Genomic DNA, 22,058 nt, shown 5'->3' with positions numbered 1-22,058 from the left:
GTTAGGTTAGGTTAGGTTACGTTAGGTTAGGTTAGGTTAGGTTAGGTTAGGTTAGGTTATGTTTGGTTAGGTTAGGTTAGGTTACGTTACGTTAGGTTAGGTTAGGTTAGGTTAGGTTAGGTTAGGTTAGGTTAGGTTATTTTTTTAAATTTTCAATTTTTCGAAAATTTTCGAAAAATCGAAAAACGTGGGAAATCGTCCATAAAGCGCAGAAAACCAAAGAATTTGCAAAAATTCTGAATTCAAATTTTTTTTCGAAAATTTCGAAAATCTTTAGTTTTCTTCGCGTTTCATGCCATTTACAGCCACTTTTAATTTTTTGAAACTTTTTGGAAATTTTTGAAAATTTCAATTTTTTCGAAAATTTTCGAAAAATCTAAAAACTTGGGAAATCGTCCATAAAGCGCAGAAAACCAAAAAATTTTCAAAAATTCTTAATTAAAATTTTTTTCGAAAATTTTGAAAATCTTTAGTTTTCTTCGCGTTTCATGCCATTTACAGCAACTTTTTATTTTTTGAAACTTTTTGGAAATTTTTGAAAATTTCAATTTTTTCGAAAATTTTCGGAAATTTCGAGAAACGGGAAATCGTCGAAAATGCTAGGTTAGGTTAGGTTAGGTTTGGTTAGGTTAGGTAAGGTTAGGTTAGGTTAGGTTAGTTTAGGTTAGGTTATGTTACGTTAGGTTAGGTTAGGTTAGGTTAGGTTAGGTTAGGTTAGGTTAGGTTATTTTTTTAAATTTTCAATTTTTCGAAAATTTTCGAAAAATCGAAAAACGTGGGAAATCGTCCAAAAAGCGCACAGAACCAAATATTTTTGAAAAATTCTGAATTCAAATTTTTTTTAGAAAGTTTCGAAAATATTTAGTTTTCTTCGCGTTTCATGCCATTTACAGCCACTTTTAATTTTTTGAAACTTTTTGAAAATTTTTGAAAATTTCAATTTTTTCGAAAATTTTCGGAAATTTCGAAAACGGGAAATCGTCGAAAATGCTAGGTTAGGTTAGGTTAGGTTAGGTAAGGTTAGGTTAGGTTAGGTTAGGTTAGGTAAGGTTAGGTTAGGTTAGGTAAGGTTAGGTTATGTTAGGTTAGGTTAGGTTAGGTAAGGTAAGGTTATGTTAGGTTAGGTTAGGTTAGGTTAGGTTAGGTTAGTTTAGGTTAGGTTAGGTTAGTTTAGGTTAGATTAGTTTAGGTTAGGTTAGGTTAGTTTAGTTTAGTTTAGGTTAGGTTAGGTTAGGTTAGGTTAGTTTAAATTAGGTTAGGTTAGGTTAGGTTAGGTTATTTTTTTAAAATTTCAATTTTTCGAAAATTTCGAAAATATTTAGTTTTCTTCGCGTTTCATGCCATTTGCAGCCACTTTTAATTTTTTGATAATTTCAAAAAAATTTGAAATTTTCAATTTTTTTGAAAATTTTCGGAAAATCGAAAAACGGTAAATCGTCGAAAAAGCTAGGTTAGGTTAGGTTAGGTTAGGTAAGGTTAGGTTAGGTTAGGTTAGGTTACGTTACGTTACGTTACGTTAGGTTAGGTTAGGTTAGGTAAGGTTAGGTTAGGTTAGGTAAGGTTAGGTTATGTTAGGTTAGGTTAGGTTAGTTTAGGTTAGGTTAGGTTAGGTTAGATTAGGTTAGGTTAGGTTAGTTTAGTTTAGTTTAGGTTAGGTTAGGTTAGTTTAAATTAGGTTAGGTTAGGTTAGGTTATTTTTTTAAAATTTCAATTTTTCGAAAATTTTCGAAAAATCGAAAAACGTGCGAAATCGTCCAAAAAGCGCACAAAACCAAAATTTTTTGAAAAATTCTGAATTCAAATTCTTTTCGAAAATTTCGAAAATCTTTAGTTGGGTGTCTTATAGATGCTCGTGAAGTACAATCTGGTGGCATAGGGGCTGTGTAGTGGCGACATATGCAATAATCGTTTATAGTGCTTCGTTCATTGAGCTGTAGTTTACGAAATCCCACCTGTTTTCATAAATGATGGAAGATATTTAGGTTATGGAAATGTTTATTAGTAGGTTTCTTATAGGTGATGTTGGTCGGACTTTTCAAATGACTCAGCTCGCGAGACGTTTTCGCCCTTCTGCAAAATTACTTGTGAGAAATTATCGCGCAGGGAGAATGTCGGTGCTGAATTTGCGTGATGTCTTGAGTGCCAACATGAAATATGACGAGGATAAGTTCGTGTTGGAAAGGACGTGGTCGATTTCACTGGGTGATTTATAGGTAGACGTGCAGGTATTCAAGAGTTGTGTCTGGTATCAATCTGAGCAGGGTGTCGAAGGTTGCTCTGTGCAGTAACATAACGGCGACCGACAGGTTATGTGACAAATGTGCCCTAGGATGTAGGCGATGTAGATGCAAAGTGTGGGCTACTTGTTTCATAGTGCTTCTTGCGAAGTTGATTGAGCTGTAGTTTATTGGGTGTGGTTGGATTCATAAATTATTTTATGATTTTTGAGGTTATGGAAGTGATTGGTAGTTGGTTTCTTATAGGCGAAGTTGGTAGCTCGTTTCGCCTTAATTTTTTTCTTTACTTCCTGTCGTTTTTAAAGGAGAAGCTGTGTCACTAATGGTATTCACGGAATAAAGTTTGAGGTCTTCATAATTTTACAGTCTTTGGAGTGGTATTTCAGTCAGCATTTGGTTCGGCAGTGCCGTGTAGTGTTCGCGGACGGGCATGTACCTCAGGTGTATTGTCGGTAGATGACAGGACAGTTCGTCAGGGTGCGCACATATTGATCATTGAATATCCCTCATGCCCCGCCGGTGGCGGGATGTGTTCGCTGTTTTTCAGACGTTGCCGTCCCTACGTGCGAGAAAATGGCGCAGCTCCTCTGCTGTTATTGTTTACTTCGGACGGCGTGATGGTAGGATGCATGCCCAGTCGAGTGCAGCTTTACTCTCTTATATTTCCAATGCTTGCAAGTTTATTTGAACTGATGTTTGTCATCTTTCTCCTGTGTGAAGTACGTAAAGTGGGAAATATTTTGGTTGCACGAAAGGCCGGATTATTTGCCAGTAGGTTATTAATGTGGTGTAGAGTGCCTTCGTAGTAAGAATTAATACTGGTCTCTCAATGCGGATGTTTATTTCTGTACATGGTTTTGTTTCAGGTAGGCGTGAATGCAAGCATATGGGATTCTTCAGCCGTTATGCAGTTTCGAGTCCATCATTACTACGGAGGTAGGAAGACTTTGCTCCGGTAGCTGACATGACCACTGTGCATGATGGACACAATTCATCAGTCGATGCGGTTGGGATGACCCACAGACTCGTGGTGGCAGCCTCTGTTTTTGTGACTTGCATGTGGAAATTCAGTAGCTGTTGATTTAAATTTGTGCAAGAGCTTATCGCAGTGAAGAAGCTAGAAGTAAGCAGCTAGGGTTACAGGTTGTAATGTTGGTTATGTGGCCACCACACCACACCACACCACAGTTGCCCACTTTTGATTCCTAGTGACCAAGTATGGGGTGTTCGTAGCATGCCTCACAATGCCACAAGGAAGACCTCAGGCCCTCGTGCGATTATATACCTTGCTTTCCGAGGAGGTGTACTGTTATAGATTTAGTGGGAGTGCCTAGTCTGTCTCAAAGAGGAGTTTGAGATCAGGGGATGTGCTGAGTAGCAACTTTCATGTGAACTGTAGCTGTAGTGTGTGTTTACTGGCATCAACGAAGACATGGAGGACCAATTTGTCTGAATATCAGTGTTTCAGAAGATCAGTTGTGTGCGTGATGGGGAAGCAGCTTTTTTGGAGTTGGAGATGTGAAGAACGAGACAGAACGAAGCACCTGGAGTGTTTGTTACTTGGATAAGGAATTGCATTATTCAGGTATGTTAGAGAGTAGAGTTTGTTTGCATTCCATAGATCCTTCTTAGGAGTAATCCAAAGGATGCAGTACAAGTCATTTCATACAATAAACATAGACTTCAGGACTTCATTCAATATACGTAAACCTCGGTACTTTTGACACAATTACAAGAACGTGTTTCACATATGAATGTACATAACCTTCAGATTTTGCAATTCAAGTATGAAAGCTAATTTCAGTGCAGGCTTGAATACATTTATATCACAATATAGAGTTTTAATTGTTGGTTGGTGATTATTAGATAACTTCACACGTGTAAAGTACACTCCTCTTTGACATTTAGCAGGGTTTACATCTTGTAATTAAATTATGTACATCTGTATTTCTTTTAAAATTATCCAACTTTTCCACCACAAATGATAGCAAGCAGAGTATAAATTCACTTGCAAGTGGAAGTATATTAAATTTACGAAATAATTCTCTACAAGGTAAGCTGCTTTTGACACCTGCCATTGTTGTGATTATTTTCTTTTGCATGTAAAAAGCCTTATTACTGTCTGTTGAATTCCCCCAAAATATTAATCCATAAGACACCACAGAGTGGAAATAAGCAAAGTAAACTAGCTTTATAGTATCTATTGTCATGGGTGGTATGACTGTTCTGATGGCAAGGCACGCAGAGCTTAATTAGGGAATAATATACTCAGTGTGCTTCTTCCAATCTGAGGTGTTGTCAACTTGTAAGCCAAGGAAATTGTTTGTTTCAACTTCCGCGATTAATTTCTCATCACCGTAACCTCTCCTTTTGCCTCTGTACGTAGGTACATGCACATTCACAACATTCCCTAGGGTGGAATGCTCACCTCGGGAGCTTACAGAGTTGTTCACGCCGACATTGTTGGTGCCCCGGCATATTCCTGCAGGCAGTCCACATCCCTTCTGTACTCACGTTTTCGGGCATATGCATTGTGCAGTGTTGATGGTTGTCGTTCCGTGCGCCGTGATGTCCGCTCGCTTGCTCTGTGTTGGGGTACTGAAGTATGTATTTTCATTAATGTTCTAGGACACCGGCCATGCCGTCATCATGAAGTTACCTGCTTCAGTTCCCTCTGGGTGTTCTGTTTGACATGGCTGGGGTGAAGAACCAGAACGATATTGGCCGCAGTTAGATGACCTGTTACTGGCGAGTAAAACCTCTGTGTTGTGCCCCTGACACGAGATAGGGCTTTGGACCAACATTTCTCAAAGAGAGAGCATATTAATTGGCTCACAAAGGGCAGCGTATGTATAGAGCTACAATAACTGGATGTGAGTGAGTGAGTGTGTGTGTCTGTCTGTTTGTTCATAAGAGGCACCAGTACAAGAAGTAGGACACTGTCTTCTGACTTCATATCACAAAGAATATTAACTGGATGAATATTCGGAATGTGTACCAAGTTGGAAGAGGAATACTTTTTCTGCCAAGCAACGGTAATGCTCTGACAGAGGCTGACTGCATGTTGGATGTTTTTTCTTACGTGTCTAATCCCCTGTATGTCTATGAACGGCATTCCCCCCCCGCCCCCATTTCAGATTAAATATTTGAATAAGCAGGAGGCACCCATTAGATAAAATAAGTTGGCATGAGATTGTTCCATTTCAGACGACTTTGCCTCCAATGTCTGTGAAAGTGGCCCCTTGAGATTCTAGATTTCTTGTGTATCTTACACCTTTCCTGGTATATTGCAGGAGGAGTGCACCAACACTAGACAGACTGACTTCCGAGAGAAGACCGCTTGTGTCCCCGATGGTTGGCCGTCCTGTTGCTGAGTGCGTACATGGAGAAGAGGACTGAATGCAGCGTGTAAATTTTGTGTGCCTCTGGAGAGGTGGTGCAGTTTTCTGTTATTTAACCCATTGACAGGGGCTTGCTCTGTTGTGGTAATTGTGTTGCAAGTGTGATAGCAACTTAGATATGAATCATGTGAACGTGTAAGGTGTGGATGTCTAGTTATGTGTGTGGGGTGTTCTACGGAGTGTAGTAAAATAGTAGAAATGTCGGCCGCAATCACATTGCGTTGATAAGAGTCTGCTTCATAGTGTGGTGGCCAACACATCTCGGAATGAGAGAGAGTTTGTCCTGTGTGAAAGGCTGTAAGTTGCAGGTGCTCTTGGCTTTGGCCGCAGCTTGTCACCAAAGATGTGATTCCTCTTCCTGGAAAGAATATGTTATTTCGTTTTATCTGCTTCATCCCATTTCACATTCTCAGTTCAAGCTAATGCCACAGGAAGATCTTCAAAACGTCAGTCATTGTGAATCTGTTCGGAAGCAGAGGGTGGGGGGGGGCTCTGCAGTTTCACTCGTTTAGGAAGTGCGGTGATGAAGATCTCTGGCATAGCTATACCGGACAGTCTTGATAGTAGTGGGTGTCCGTTCTCTGACCCAGGAGGGCTTTAAAAGTGTGCTGACCACGCATTACTTAGTTTGTATTTTCTTCATGTAAATCTGTAAAGAGATGTCAAAGCGGGAGGTAACGGGAATACTTAGTGATCATCACCGAGAGGGAGTTTCCAAACAGTCGTTAACGGGAGATGCGCAATAGCAGTTGTCCTATGATCGAAAAGTGTGACTTGCCAGTGATGAGATTGCTTTTTGTAAGTCAGGTAAGTGCAATGAGTTTTATGGATTGTGTGTGTTTTTCTGCAAGTGGTTTTCAGCGAATATTGCCGGCATTAATTTTGTTGGTAGTGTGTTAAGTGTTGATTGCTGCATGTGCCAAAATGAAGTCTGACGAAGGGAAGTTGGTGTTGTTGAAGTACGGTCACCAGTGGGCTGGGTCGTTGGGTGTGTTATAGATGCTTGTGAAGTACAACCTGGTGGCAGGGGGGCTGTGTAGTGGCGACATATGCAATAATCGTTTATAGTGCTTCCTTCATTGAGCTGTAGTTTACGAAATCCCACCTGTTTTCATAAATGATGGAAGATATTTAGGTTATGGAAATGTTTATTAGTTGGTGTCTTATAGGTGATGTTGGTCCTACTTTTCAAATGACTCAGCTCGCGAGACGTTTTCGCCCTTCTGCAAAATTACTTGTGAGAAATTATCGCGCAGGGAGAATGTCGGTGCTGAATTTGCGTGATGTCTTGAGTGCCAACATGAAATGTGACGAGGATAAGTTCGTGTTGGAAAGGACGTGGACGATTTCAGTGGGTGATTTATAGGTAGACGTTCAGGTATTCAAGAGTTGTGTCTGGTATCAATCTGAGCAGTAACATAACGGCGACCGACAGGTTATGTGACAAATGTGCCCTAGGATGTAGGCGATGTAGATGCAAATTGTGGGCTACTTGTTTCGTAGTGCTTCGTGCTAAGTTGATTGAGCTGTAGTTTATTGGGTGTGGTTGGATTCATAAATTATTTTATGATTTTTGAGGTTATGGAAGTGATTGGTAGTTGGTTTCTTATAGGCGAAGTTGGTAGCTCGTTTCGCCTTAATTTTTTTCTTTACTTCCTGTCATTTTTAAAGGAGAAGATGTGAAACTAATGGTATTCACGGAATAAAGTTTGAGGTCTTCATAATTTTACAGTGTTTGGAGTGGTATTTCAGTCAGCATTTGGTTCGGCAGTGCCGTGTAGTGTTCGCGGACGGGCATGTACCTCAGGTGTATTGTCGGTAGATGACAGGACAGTTCGTCAGGGTGCGCACATATTGATCATTGAATATCCCTCATGCTCCGCCGGTGGCGGAATGTGTTCGCTGTTTTTCAGACGTTGCCGTCCCTGCGTGCTAGAAAATGGCGCAGCTCCTCTGCTGTTATTGTTTACTTCGGGCGGCGTGATGGTAGGATGCATGCCCAGTCGAGTGCAGCTTTACTCTCTTATATTTCCAATGCTTGCAAGTTTATTTGAACTGATGTTTGTCATCTTTCTCCTGTGTGAAGTACGTAAAGTGGGAAATATTTTGGTTGCACGAAAGGCCGGATTAGTTGCCAGTAGGTTATTAATGTGGTGTAGAGTGCCTTCGTAGTAAGAATTAATACTGGTCTCTCAATGCGGATGTTTATTTCTGTACATGGTTTTGTTTCAGGTAGGCGTGAATGCAAGCATATGGGATACTTCAGCCGTTATGCAGTTTCGAGTCCATCATTACTACGGAGGTAGCAAGACTTTGCTCCGGTAGCTGACATGACCACTGTGCATGATGGACACAATTCATCAGTCGATGCGGTTGGGATGACCCACAGACTCGTGGTGGCAGCCTCTGTTTTTGTGACTTGCATGTGGAAATTCAGTAGCTGTTGATTTAAATTTGTGCAAGAGCTTATCGCAGTGAAGAAGGTAGAAGTAAGCAGCTAGGGTTACAGGTTGTAATGTTGGTTATGTGGCCACCACACCACACCACAGTTGCCCACTTTTGATTCCTAGTGACCAAGTATGGGGTGTTCGTAGCATGCCTCACAATGCCACAAGGAAGACCTCAGGCCCTCGTGCGATTATATACCTTGCTTTCCGAGGAGGTGTACTGTTATAGATTTAGTGGGAGTGCCTAGTCTGTCTCAAAGAGGAGTTTGAGATCAGGGGATGTGCTGAGTAGCAACTTTCATGTGAACTGTAGCTGTAGTGTGTGTTTACTGGCATCAACGAAGACATGGAGGACCAATTTGTCTGAATATCAGTGTTTCAGAAGATCAGTTGTGTGCGTGATGGGGAAGCAGCTTTTTTGGAGTTGGAGATGTGAAGAACGAGACAGAACGAAGCACCTGGAGTGTTTGTTACTTGGATAAGGAATTGCATTATTCAGGTATGTTAGAGAGTAGAGTTTGTTTGCATTCCATAGATCCTTCTTAGGAGTAATCCAAAGGATGCAGTACAAGTCATTTCATACAATAAACATAGACTTCAGGACTTCATTCAATATACGTAAACCTCGGTACTTTTGACACAATTACAAGAACGTGTTTCACATATGAATGTACATAACCTTCAGATTTTGCAATTCAAGTATGAAAGCTAATTTCAGTGCAGGCTTGAATACATTTATATCACAATTTAGAGTTTTAATTGTTGGTTGGTGATTATTAAATAACTTGACACGTGTAAAGTACACTCCTCTTTGACATTTAGCAGGGTTTACATCTTGTAATTAAATTATGTACATCTGTATTTCTTTTAAAATTATCCAACTTTTCCACCACAAATGATAGCAAGCAGAGTATAAATTCACTTGCAAGTGGAAGTATATTAAATTTACGAAATAATTCTCTACAAGGTAAGCTGCTTTTGACACCTGCCATTGTTGTGATTATTTTCTTTTGCATGTAAAAAGCCTTATTACTGTCTGTTGAATTCCCCCAAAATATTAATCCATAAGACACCACAGAGTGGAAATAAGCAAAGTAAACTAGCTTTATAGTATCTATTGTCATGGGTGGTATGACTGTTCTGATGGCAAGGCACGCAGAGCTTAATTAGGGAATAATATACTCAGTGTGCTTCTTCCAATCTGAGGTGTTGTCAACTTGTAAGCCAAGGAAATTGTTTGTTTCAACTTCCGCGATTAATTTCTCATCACCGTAACCTCTCCTTTTGCCTCTGTACGTAGGTACATGCACATTCACAACATTCCCTAGGGTGGAATGCTCACCTCGGGAGCTTACAGAGTTGTTCACGCCGACATTGTTGGTGCCCCGGCATATTCCTGCAGGCAGTCCACATCCCTTCTGTACTCACGTTTTCGGGCATATGCATTGTGCAGTGTTGATGGTTGTCGTTCCGTGCGCCGTGATGTCCGCTCGCTTGCTCTGTGTTGGGGTACTGAAGTATGTATTTTCATTAATGTTCTAGGACACCGGCCATGCCGTCATCATGAAGTTACCTGCTTCAGTTCCCTCTGGGTGTTCTGTTTGACATGGCTGGGGTGAAGAACCAGAACGATATTGGCCGCAGTTAGATGACCTGTTACTGGCGAGTAAAACCTCTGTGTTGTGCCCCTGACACGAGATAGGGCTTTGGACCAACATTTCTCAAAGAGAGAGCATATTAATTGGCTCACAAAGGGCAGCGTATGTATAGAGCTACAATAACTGGATGTGAGTGAGTGAGTGTGTGTGTCTGTCTGTTTGTTCATAAGAGGCACCAGTACAAGAAGTAGGACACTGTCTTCTGACTTCATATCACAAAGAATATTAACTGGATGAATATTCGGAATGTGTACCAAGTTGGAAGAGGAATACTTTTTCTGCCAAGCAACGGTAATGCTCTGACAGAGGCTGACTGCATGTTGGATGTTTTTTCTTACGTGTCTAATCCCCTGTATGTCTATGAACGGCATTCCCCCCCCGCCCCCATTTCAGATTAAATATTTGAATAAGCAGGAGGCACCCATTAGATAAAATAAGTTGGCATGAGATTGTTCCATTTCAGACGACTTTGCCTCCAATGTCTGTGAAAGTGGCCCCTTGAGATTCTAGATTTCTTGTGTATCTTACACCTTTCCTGGTATATTGCAGGAGGAGTGCACCAACACTAGACAGACTGACTTCCGAGAGAAGACCGCTTGTGTCCCCGATGGTTGGCCGTCCTGTTGCTGAGTGCGTACATGGAGAAGAGGACTGAATGCAGCGTGTAAATTTTGTGTGCCTCTGGAGAGGTGGTGCAGTTTTCTGTTATTTAACCCATTGACAGGGGCTTGCTCTGTTGTGGTAATTGTGTTGCAAGTGTGATAGCAACTTAGATATGAATCATGTGAACGTGTAAGGTGTGGATGTCTAGTTATGTGTGTGGGGTGTTCTACGGAGTGTAGTAAAATAGTAGAAATGTCGGCCGCAATCACATTGCGTTGATAAGAGTCTGCTTCATAGTGTGGTGGCCAACACATCTCGGAATGAGAGAGAGTTTGTCCTGTGTGAAAGGCTGTAAGTTGCAGGTGCTCTTGGCTTTGGCCGCAGCTTGTCACCAAAGATGTGATTCCTCTTCCTGGAAAGAATATGTTATTTCGTTTTATCTGCTTCATCCCATTTCACATTCTCAGTTCAAGCTAATGCCACAGGAAGATCTTCAAAACGTCAGTCATTGTGAATCTGTTTCTATAGCAGATGGGTGGGGGGGGGCTCTGCAGTTTCACTCGTTTAGGAAGTGCGGTGATGAAGATCTCTGGCATAGCTATACCGGACAGTCTTGATAATAGTGGGTGTCCGTTCTCTGACCCAGGAGGGCTTTAAAATTGTGCTGACCACGCATTACTTAGTTTGTATTTTCTTCATGTAAATCTGTAAAGAGATGTCAAAGCGGGAGGTAACGGGAATGCTTAGTGATCATCACCGAGAGGGAGTTTCCAAACAGTCGTTAACGGGAGATGCGCAATAGCAGTTGTCCTATGATCGAAAAGTGTGACTTGCCAGTGATGAGATTGCTTTTTGTAAGTCAGGTAAGTGCAATGAGTTTTATGGATTGTGTGTGTTTTTCTGCAAGTGGTTTTCAGCGAATATTGCCGGCATTAATTTTGTTGGTAGTGTATTAAGTGTTGATTGCTGCATGTGCCAAAATGAAGTCTGACGAAGGGAAGTTGGTGTTGTTGAAGTACGGTCACCAGTGGGCTGGGTCGTTGGGTGTGTTATAGATGCTCGTGAAGTACAACCTGGTGGCAGGGGGGCTGTGTAGTGGCGACATATGCAATAATCGTTTATAGTGCTTCCTTCATTGAGCTGTAGTTTATGAAATCCCACCTGTTTTCATAAATGATGGAAGATATTTAGGTTATGGAAATGTTTATTAGTTGGTGTCTTATAGGTGATGTTGGTCGTACTTTTCAAATGACTCAGCTCGCGAGACGTTTTCGCCCTTCTGCAAAATTACTTGTGAGAAATTATCGCGCAGGGAGAATGTCGGTGCTGAATTTGCGTGATGTCTTGAGTGCCAACATGAAATGTGACGAGGATAAGTTCGTGTTGGAAAGGACGTGGACGATTTCAGTGGGTGATTTATAGGTAGACGTGCAGGTATTCAAGAGTTGTGTCTGGTATCAATCTGAGCAGTAACATAACGGCGACCGACAGGTTATGTGACAAATGTGCCCTAGGATGTAGGCGATGTAGATGCAAATTGTGGGCTACTTGTTTCGTAGTGCTTCGTGCTAAGTTGATTGAGCTGTAGTTTATTGGGTGTGGTTGGATTCATAAATTATTTTATGATTTTTGAGGTTATGGAAGTGATTGGTAGTTGGTTTCTTATAGGCGAAGTTGGTAGCTCGTTTCGCCTTAATTTTTTTCTTTACTTCCTGTCATTTTTAAAGGAGAAGATGTGAAACTAATGGTATTCACGGAATAAAGTTTGAGGTCTTCATAATTTTACAGTGTTTGGAGTGGTATTTCAGTCAGCATTTGGTTCGGCAGTGCCGTGTAGTGTTCGCGGACGGGCATGTACCTCAGGTGTATTGTCGGTAGATGACAGGACAGTTCGTCAGGGTGCGCACATATTGATCATTGAATATCCCTCATGCCCCGCCGGTGGCGGGATGTGTTCGCTGTTTTTCAGACGTTGCCGTCCCTACGTGCGAGAAAATGGCGCAGCTCCTCTGCTGTTATTGTTTACTTCGGACGGCGTGATGGTAGGATGCATGCCCAGTCGAGTGCAGCTTTACTCTCTTATATTTCCAATGCTTGCAAGTTTATTTGAACTGATGTTTGTCATCTTTCTCCTGTGTGAAGTACGTAAAGTGGGAAATATTTTGGTTGCACGAAAGGCCGGATTAGTTGCCAGTAGGTTATTAATGTGGTGTAGAGTGCCTTCGTAGTAAGAATTAATACTGGTCTCTCAATGCGGATGTTTATTTCTGTACATGGTTTTGTTTCAGGTAGGCGTGAATGCAAGCATATGGGATACTTCAGCCGTTATGCAGTTTCGAGTCCATCATTACTACGGAGGTAGCAAGACTTTGCTCCGGTAGCTGACATGACCACTGTGCATGATGGACACAATTCATCAGTCGATGCGGTTGGGATGACCCACAGACTCGTGGTGGCAGCCTCTGTTTTTGTGACTTGCATGTGGAAATTCAGTAGCTGTTGATTTAAATTTGTGCAAGAGCTTATCGCAGTGAAGAAGGTAGAAGTAAGCAGCTAGGGTTACAGGTTGTAATGTTGGTTATGTGGCCACCACACCACACCACAGTTGCCCACTTTTGATTCCTAGTGACCAAGTATGGGGTGTTCGTAGCATGCCTCACAATGCCACAAGGAAGACCTCAGGCCCTCGTGCGATTATATACCTTGCTTTCCGAGGAGGTGTACTGTTATAGATTTAGTGGGAGTGCCTAGTCTGTCTCAAAGAGGAGTTTGAGATCAGGGGATGTGCTGAGTAGCAACTTTCATGTGAACTGTAGCTGTAGTGTGTGTTTACTGGCATCAACGAAGACATGGAGGACCAATTTGTCTGAATATCAGTGTTTCAGAAGATCAGTTGTGTGCGTGATGGGGAAGCAGCTTTTTTGGAGTTGGAGATGTGAAGAACGAGACAGAACGAAGCACCTGGAGTGTTTGTTACTTGGATAAGGAATTGCATTATTCAGGTATGTTAGAGAGTAGAGTTTGTTTGCATTCCATAGATCCTTCTTAGGAGTAATCCAAAGGATGCAGTACAAGTCATTTCATACAATAAACATAGACTTCAGGACTTCATTCAATATACGTAAACCTCGGTACTTTTGACACAATTACAAGAACGTGTTTCACATATGAATGTACATAACCTTCAGATTTTGCAATTCAAGTATGAAAGCTAATTTCAGTGCAGGCTTGAATACATTTATATCACAATTTAGAGTTTTAATTGTTGGTTGGTGATTATTAAATAACTTGACACGTGTAAAGTACACTCCTCTTTGACATTTAGCAGGGTTTACATCTTGTAATTAAATTATGTACATCTGTATTTCTTTTAAAATTATCCAACTTTTCCACCACAAATGATAGCAAGCAGAGTATAAATTCACTTGCAAGTGGAAGTATATTAAATTTACGAAATAATTCTCTACAAGGTAAGCTGCTTTTGACACCTGCCATTGTTGTGATTATTTTCTTTTGCATGTAAAAAGCCTTATTACTGTCTGTTGAATTCCCCCAAAATATTAATCCATAAGACACCACAGAGTGGAAATAAGCAAAGTAAACTAGCTTTATAGTATCTATTGTCATGGGTGGTATGACTGTTCTGATGGCAAGGCACGCAGAGCTTAATTAGGGAATAATATACTCAGTGTGCTTCTTCCAATCTGAGGTGTTGTCAACTTGTAAGCCAAGGAAATTGTTTGTTTCAACTTCCGCGATTAATTTCTCATCACCGTAACCTCTCCTTTTGCCTCTGTACGTAGGTACATGCACATTCACAACATTCCCTAGGGTGGAATGCTCACCTCGGGAGCTTACAGAGTTGTTCACGCCGACATTGTTGGTGCCCCGGCATATTCCTGCAGGCAGTCCACATCCCTTCTGTACTCACGTTTTCGGGCATATGCATTGTGCAGTGTTGATGGTTGTCGTTCCGTGCGGCGTGGTGTCCGCTCGCTTGCTCTGTGTTGGGGTACTAAAGTATGTATTTTCATTAATGTTCTAGGACACCGGCCATGCCGTCATCATGAAGTTACCTGCTTCAGTTCCCTCTGGGTGTTCTGTTTGACATGGCTGGGGTGAAGAACCAGAACGATATTGGCCGCAGTTAGATGACCTGTTACTGGCGAGTAAAACCTCTGTGTTGTGCCCCTGACACGAGATAGGGCGTTGGACCAACATTTCTCAAAGAGAGAGCATATTAATTGGCTCACAAAGTGCAGCGTATGTATAGAGCTACAATAACTGGATGTGAGTGAGTGAGTGAGTGTGTGTGTCTGTCTGTTCATAAGAGGCACCAGTACAAGAAGTAGGACACTGTCTTCTGACTTCATATCACAAAGAATATTAACTGGATGAATATTCGGAATATGTACCAAGTTGGAAGAGGAATACTTTTTCTGCCAAGCAACGGTAATGCTCTGACAGAGGCTGACTGCATGTTGGATGTTTGTTCTTACGTGTCTAATCCCCTGTATGTCTATGAACGGCATTCCCCCCTGCCCCCATTTCAGATTAAATATTTGAATAAGCAGGAGGCACCCATTAGATAAAATAAGTTGGCATGAGATTGTTCCATTTCAGACGACTTTGCCTCCAATGTCTGTGAAAGTGGCCCCTTGAGATTCTAGATTTCTTGTGTATCTTACACCTTTCCTGGTATATTGCAGGAGGAGTGCACCAACACTAGACAGACTGACATCCGAGAGAAGACCGCTTGTGTCCCCGATGGTTGGCCGTCCTGTTGCTGAGTGCGTACATGGAGAAGAGGACTGAATGCAGCGTGTAAATTTTGTGTGCCTCTGGAGAGGTGGTGCAGTTTTCTGTTATTTAACCCATTGACAGGGGCTTGCTCTGTTGTGGTAATTGTGTTGCAAGTGTGATAGCAACTTAGATATGAATCATGTGAACGTGTAAGGTGTGGATGTCTAGTTATGTGTGTGGGGTGTTCTACGGAGTGTAGTAAAATAGTAGAAATGTCGGCCGCAATCACATTGCGTTGATAAGAGTCTGCTTCATAGTGTGGTGGCCAACACATCTCGGAATGAGAGAGAGTTTGTCCTGTGTGAAAGGCTGTAAGTTGCAGGTGCTCTTGGCTTTGGCCGCAGCTTGTCACCAAAGATGTGATTCCTCTTCCTGGAAAGAATATGTTATTTCGTTTTATCTGCTTCATCCCATTTCACATTCTCAGTTCAAGCTAATGCCACAGGAAGATCTTCAAAACGTCAGTCATTGTGAATCTGTTCGGAAGCAGAGGGTGGGGGGGGGCTCTGCAGTTTCACTCGTTTAGGAAGTGCGGTGATGAAGATCTCTGGCATAGCTATACCGGACAGTCTTGATAGTAGTGGGTGTCCGTTCTCTGACCCAGGAGGGCTTTAAAAGTGTGCTGACCACGCATTACTTAGTTTGTATTTTCTTCATGTAAATCTGTAAAGAGATGTCAAAGCGGGAGGTAACGGGAATACTTAGTGATCATCACCGAGAGGGAGTTTCCAAACAGTCGTTAACGGGAGATGCGCAATAGCAGTTGTCCTATGATCGAAAAGTGTGACTTGCCAGTGATGAGATTGCTTTTTGTAAGTCAGGTAAGTGCAATGAGTTTTATGGATTGTGTGTGTTTTTCTGCAAGTGGTTTTCAGCGAATATTGCCGGCATTAATTTTGTTGGTAGTGTGTTAAGTGTTGATTGCTGCATGTGCCAAAATGAAGTCTGACGAAGGGAAGTTGGTGTTGTTGAAGTACGGTCACCAGTGGGCTGGGTCGTTGGGTGTGTTATAGATGCTCGTGAAGTACAACCTGGTGGCAGGGGGGCTGTGTAGTGGCGACATATGCAATAATCGTTTATAGTGCTTCCTTCATTGAGCTGTAGTTTACGAAATCCCACCTGTTTTCATAAATGATGGAAGATATTTAGGTTATGGAAATGTTTATTAGTTGGTGTCTTATAGGTGATGTTGGTCCTACTTTTCAAATGACTCAGCTCGCGAGACGTTTTCGCCCTTCTGCAAAATTACTTGTGAGAAATTATCGCGCAGGGAGAATGTCGGTGCTGAATTTGCGTGATGTCTTGAGTGCCAACATGAAATGTGACGAGGATAAGTTCGTGTTGGAAAGGACGTGGACGATTTCACTGGGTGATTTATAGGTAGACGTTCAGGTATTCAAGAGTTGTGTCTGGTATCAATCTGAGCAGTAACATAACGGCGACCGACAGGTTATGTGACAAATGTGCCCTAGGATGTAGGCGATGTAGATGCAAATTGTGGGCTACTTGTTTCGTAGTGCTTCGTGCTAAGTTGATTGAGCTGTAGTTTATTGGGTGTGGTTGGATTCATAAATTATTTTATGATTTTTGAGGTTATGGAAGTGATTGGTAGTTGGTTTCTTATAGGCGAAGTTGGTAGCTCGTTTCGCCTTAATTTTTTTCTTTACTTCCTGTCATTTTTAAAGGAGAAGATGTGAAACTAATGGTATTCACGGAATAAAGTTTGAGGTCTTCATAATTTTACAGTGTTTGGAGTGGTATTTCAGTCAGCATTTGGTTCGGCAGTGCCGTGTAGTGTTCGCGGACGGGCATGTACCTCAGGTGTATTGTCGGTAGATGACAGGACAGTTCGTCAGGGTGCGCACATATTGATCATTGAATATCCCTCATGCTCCGCCGGTGGCGGGATGTGTTCGCTGTTTTTCAGACGTTGCCGTCCCTACGTGCGAGAAAATGGCGCAGCTCCTCTGCTGTTATTGTTTACTTCGGACGGCGTGATGGTAGGATGCATGCCCAGTCGAGTGCAGCTTTACTCTCTTATATTTCCAATGCTTGCAAGTTTATTTGAACTGATGTTTGTCATCTTTCTCCTGTGTGAAGTACGTAAAGTGGGAAATATTTTGGTTGCACGAAAGGCCGGATTAGTTGCCAGTAGGTTATTAATGTGGTGTAGAGTGCCTTCGTAGTAAGAATTAATACTGGTCTCTCAATGCGGATGTTTATTTCTGTACATGGTTTTGTTTCAGGTAGGCGTGAATGCAAGCATATGGGATACTTCAGCCGTTATGCAGTTTCGAGTCCATCATTACTACGGAGGTAGCAAGACTTTGCTCCGGTAGCTGACATGACCACTGTGCATGATGGACACAATTCATCAGTCGATGCGGTTGGGATGACCCACAGACTCGTGGTGGCAGCCTCTGTTTTTGTGACTTGCATGTGGAAATTCAGTAGCTGTTGATTTAAATTTGTGCAAGAGCTTATCGCAGTGAAGAAGGTAGAAGTAAGCAGCTAGGGTTACAGGTTGTAATGTTGGTTATGTGGCCACCACACCACACCACAGTTGCCCACTTTTGATTCCTAGTGACCAAGTATGGGGTGTTCGTAGCATGCCTCACAATGCCACAAGGAAGACCTCAGGCCCTCGTGCGATTATATACCTTGCTTTCCGAGGAGGTGTACTGTTATAGATTTAGTGGGAGTGCCTAGTCTGTCTCAAAGAGGAGTTTGAGATCAGGGGATGTGCTGAGTAGCAACTTTCATGTGAACTGTAGCTGTAGTGTGTGTTTACTGGCATCAACGAAGACATGGAGGACCAATTTGTCTGAATATCAGTGTTTCAGAAGATCAGTTGTGTGCGTGATGGGGAAGCAGCTTTTTTGGAGTTGGAGATGTGAAGAACGAGACAGAACGAAGCACCTGGAGTGTTTGTTACTTGGATAAGGAATTGCATTATTCAGGTATGTTAGAGAGTAGAGTTTGTTTGCATTCCATAGATCCTTCTTAGGAGTAATCCAAAGGATGCAGTACAAGTCATTTCATACAATAAACATAAACTTCAGGACTTCATTCAATATACGTAAACCTCGGTACTTTTGACACAATTACAAGAACGTGTTTCACATATGAATGTACATAACCTTCAGATTTTGCAATTCAAGTATGAAAGCTAATTTCAGTGCAGGCTTGAATACATTTATATCACAATTTAGAGTTTTAATTGTTGGTTGGTGATTATTAAATAACTTGACACGTGTAAAGTACACTCCTCTTTGACATTTAGCAGGGTTTACATCTTGTAATTAAATTATGTACATCTGTATTTCTTTTAAAATTATCCAACTTTTCCACCACAAATGATAGCAAGCAGAGTATAAATTCACTTGCAAGTGGAAGTATATTAAATTTACGAAATAATTCTCTACAAGGTAAGCTGCTTTTGACACCTGCCATTGTTGTGATTATTTTCTTTTGCATGTAAAAAGCCTTATTACTGTCTGTTGAATTCCCCCAAAATATTAATCCATAAGACACCACAGAGTGGAAATAAGCAAAGTAAACTAGCTTTATAGTATCTATTGTCATGGGTGGTATGACTGTTCTGATGGCAAGGCACGCAGAGCTTAATTAGGGAATAATATACTCAGTGTGCTTCTTCCAATCTGAGGTGTTGTCAACTTGTAAGCCAAGGAAATTGTTTGTTTCAACTTCCGCGATTAATTTCTCATCACCGTAACCTCTCCTTTTGCCTCTGTACGTAGGTACATGCACATTCACAACATTCCCTAGGGTGGAATGCTCACCTCGGGAGCTTACAGAGTTGTTCACGCCGACATTGTTGGTGCCCCGGCATATTCCTGCAGGCAGTCCACATCCCTTCTGTACTCACGTTTTCGGGCATATGCATTGTGCAGTGTTGATGGTTGTCGTTCCGTGCGCCGTGATGTCCGCTCGCTTGCTCTGTGTTGGGGTACTGAAGTATGTATTTTCATTAATGTTCTAGGACACCGGCCATGCCGTCATCATGAAGTTACCTGCTTCAGTTCCCTCTGGGTGTTCTGTTTGACATGGCTGGGGTGAAGAACCAGAACGATATTGGCCGCAGTTAGATGACCTGTTACTGGCGAGTAAAACCTCTGTGTTGTGCCCCTGACACGAGATAGGGCTTTGGACCAACATTTCTCAAAGAGAGAGCATATTAATTGGCTCACAAAGGGCAGCGTATGTATAGAGCTACAATAACTGGATGTGAGTGAGTGAGTGTGTGTGTCTGTCTGTTTGTTCATAAGAGGCACCAGTACAAGAAGTAGGACACTGTCTTCTGACTTCATATCACAAAGAATATTAACTGGATGAATATTCGGAATGTGTACCAAGTTGGAAGAGGAATACTTTTTCTGCCAAGCAACGGTAATGCTCTGACAGAGGCTGACTGCATGTTGGATGTTTTTTCTTACGTGTCTAATCCCCTGTATGTCTATGAACGGCATTCCCCCCCCGCCCCCATTTCAGATTAAATATTTGAATAAGCAGGAGGCACCCATTAGATAAAATAAGTTGGCATGAGATTGTTCCATTTCAGACGACTTTGCCTCCAATGTCTGTGAAAGTGGCCCCTTGAGATTCTAGATTTCTTGTGTATCTTACACCTTTCCTGGTATATTGCAGGAGGAGTGCACCAACACTAGACAGACTGACTTCCGAGAGAAGACCGCTTGTGTCCCCGATGGTTGGCCGTCCTGTTGCTGAGTGCGTACATGGAGAAGAGGACTGAATGCAGCGTGTAAATTTTGTGTGCCTCTGGAGAGGTGGTGCAGTTTTCTGTTATTTAACCCATTGACAGGGGCTTGCTCTGTTGTGGTAATTGTGTTGCAAGTGTGATAGCAACTTAGATATGAATCATGTGAACGTGTAAGGTGTGGATGTCTAGTTATGTGTGTGGGGTGTTCTACGGAGTGTAGTAAAATAGTAGAAATGTCGGCCGCAATCACATTGCGTTGATAAGAGTCTGCTTCATAGTGTGGTGGCCAACACATCTCGGAATGAGAGAGAGTTTGTCCTGTGTGAAAGGCTGTAAGTTGCAGGTGCTCTTGGCTTTGGCCGCAGCTTGTCACCAAAGATGTGATTCCTCTTCCTGGAAAGAATATGTTATTTCGTTTTATCTGCTTCATCCCATTTCACATTCTCAGTTCAAGCTAATGCCACAGGAAGATCTTCAAAACGTCAGTCATTGTGAATCTGTTTCTATAGCAGATGGGTGGGGGGGGGCTCTGCAGTTTCACTCGTTTAGGAAGTGCGGTGATGAAGATCTCTGGCATAGCTATACCGGACAGTCTTGATAATAGTGGGTGTCCGTTCTCTGACCCAGGAGGGCTTTAAAATTGTGCTGACCACGCATTACTTAGTTTGTATTTTCTTCATGTAAATCTGTAAAGAGATGTCAAAGCGGGAGGTAACGGGAATGCTTAGTGATCATCACCGAGAGGGAGTTTCCAAACAGTCGTTAACGGGAGATGCGCAATAGCAGTTGTCCTATGATCGAAAAGTGTGACTTGCCAGTGATGAGATTGCTTTTTGTAAGTCAGGTAAGTGCAATGAGTTTTATGGATTGTGTGTGTTTTTCTGCAAGTGGTTTTCAGCGAATATTGCCGGCATTAATTTTGTTGGTAGTGTATTAAGTGTTGATTGCTGCATGTGCCAAAATGAAGTCTGACGAAGGGAAGTTGGTGTTGTTGAAGTACGGTCACCAGTGGGCTGGGTCGTTGGGTGTGTTATAGATGCTCGTGAAGTACAACCTGGTGGCAGGGGGGCTGTGTAGTGGCGACATATGCAATAATCGTTTATAGTGCTTCCTTCATTGAGCTGTAGTTTATGAAATCCCACCTGTTTTCATAAATGATGGAAGATATTTAGGTTATGGAAATGTTTATTAGTTGGTGTCTTATAGGTGATGTTGGTCGTACTTTTCAAATGACTCAGCTCGCGAGACGTTTTCGCCCTTCTGCAAAATTACTTGTGAGAAATTATCGCGCAGGGAGAATGTCGGTGCTGAATTTGCGTGATGTCTTGAGTGCCAACATGAAATGTGACGAGGATAAGTTCGTGTTGGAAAGGACGTGGACGATTTCAGTGGGTGATTTATAGGTAGACGTGCAGGTATTCAAGAGTTGTGTCTGGTATCAATCTGAGCAGTAACATAACGGCGACCGACAGGTTATGTGACAAATGTGCCCTAGGATGTAGGCGATGTAGATGCAAATTGTGGGCTACTTGTTTCGTAGTGCTTCGTGCTAAGTTGATTGAGCTGTAGTTTATTGGGTGTGGTTGGATTCATAAATTATTTTATGATTTTTGAGGTTATGGAAGTGATTGGTAGTTGGTTTCTTATAGGCGAAGTTGGTAGCTCGTTTCGCCTTAATTTTTTTCTTTACTTCCTGTCATTTTTAAAGGAGAAGATGTGAAACTAATGGTATTCACGGAATAAAGTTTGAGGTCTTCATAATTTTACAGTGTTTGGAGTGGTATTTCAGTCAGCATTTGGTTCGGCAGTGCCGTGTAGTGTTCGCGGACGGGCATGTACCTCAGGTGTATTGTCGGTAGATGACAGGACAGTTCGTCAGGGTGCGCACATATTGATCATTGAATATCCCTCATGCTCCGCCGGTGGCGGGATGTGTTCGCTGTTTTTCAGACGTTGCCGTCCCTACGTGCGAGAAAATGGCGCAGCTCCTCTGCTGTTATTGTTTACTTCGGACGGCGTGATGGTAGGATGCATGCCCAGTCGAGTGCAGCTTTACTCTCTTATATTTCCAATGCTTGCAAGTTTATTTGAACTGATGTTTGTCATCTTTCTCCTGTGTGAAGTACGTAAAGTGGGAAATATTTTGGTTGCACGAAAGGCCGGATTAG

At 42.1% G+C, this 22,058-nt stretch overlaps 1 protein-coding gene across 3 annotated transcripts in view; it reads left to right on the top strand.

The window, feature by feature from the left end:
* LOC147874298 (uncharacterized) overlaps positions 1 to 22,058 on the top strand; it is an 88,416-nt gene that overhangs the window by 18,364 nt on the left and 47,994 nt on the right. The window contains exons 4-16 of one of the 3 annotated variants that reach the window (XM_087345714.1): positions 3,104 to 3,173; positions 3,698 to 3,822; positions 4,866 to 5,083; positions 5,531 to 7,723; positions 7,871 to 8,584; positions 9,628 to 9,845; positions 10,293 to 12,487; positions 12,635 to 13,348; positions 14,392 to 14,798; positions 15,056 to 17,248; positions 17,396 to 18,109; positions 19,153 to 19,370; positions 19,818 to 22,012. In XM_087345714.1, coding sequence (XP_087201840.1) covers positions 3,104 to 3,173; positions 3,698 to 3,759 — 132 coding nt within the window. In that variant the 3' untranslated portion in view covers positions 3,760 to 3,822; positions 4,866 to 5,083; positions 5,531 to 7,723; ... (7 more) ...; positions 19,153 to 19,370; positions 19,818 to 22,012. The remainder of the gene's footprint in view (positions 1 to 3,103; positions 3,174 to 3,697; positions 3,823 to 4,865; positions 5,084 to 5,530; positions 7,724 to 7,870; positions 8,585 to 9,627; positions 9,846 to 10,292; positions 12,488 to 12,634; positions 13,349 to 14,391; positions 14,799 to 15,055; positions 17,249 to 17,395; positions 18,110 to 19,152; positions 19,371 to 19,817; positions 22,013 to 22,058) is intronic. The other 2 variants (XM_087345715.1, XM_087345716.1) reach the window with 2 other exon arrangements.

The sequence above is a fragment of the Zootermopsis nevadensis genome, unplaced genomic scaffold, assembly GCF_977971745.1.
Source record: "Zootermopsis nevadensis isolate Lab colony 2312 unplaced genomic scaffold, Znev_1.0 Znev_ptg000009l, whole genome shotgun sequence".
Taxonomy (NCBI): domain Eukaryota; kingdom Metazoa; phylum Arthropoda; class Insecta; order Blattodea; family Termopsidae; genus Zootermopsis; species Zootermopsis nevadensis.
The sequence above is the reverse complement of the archived record's forward strand: the minus strand, read 5'-3'. Positions and strand labels throughout refer to the sequence as shown.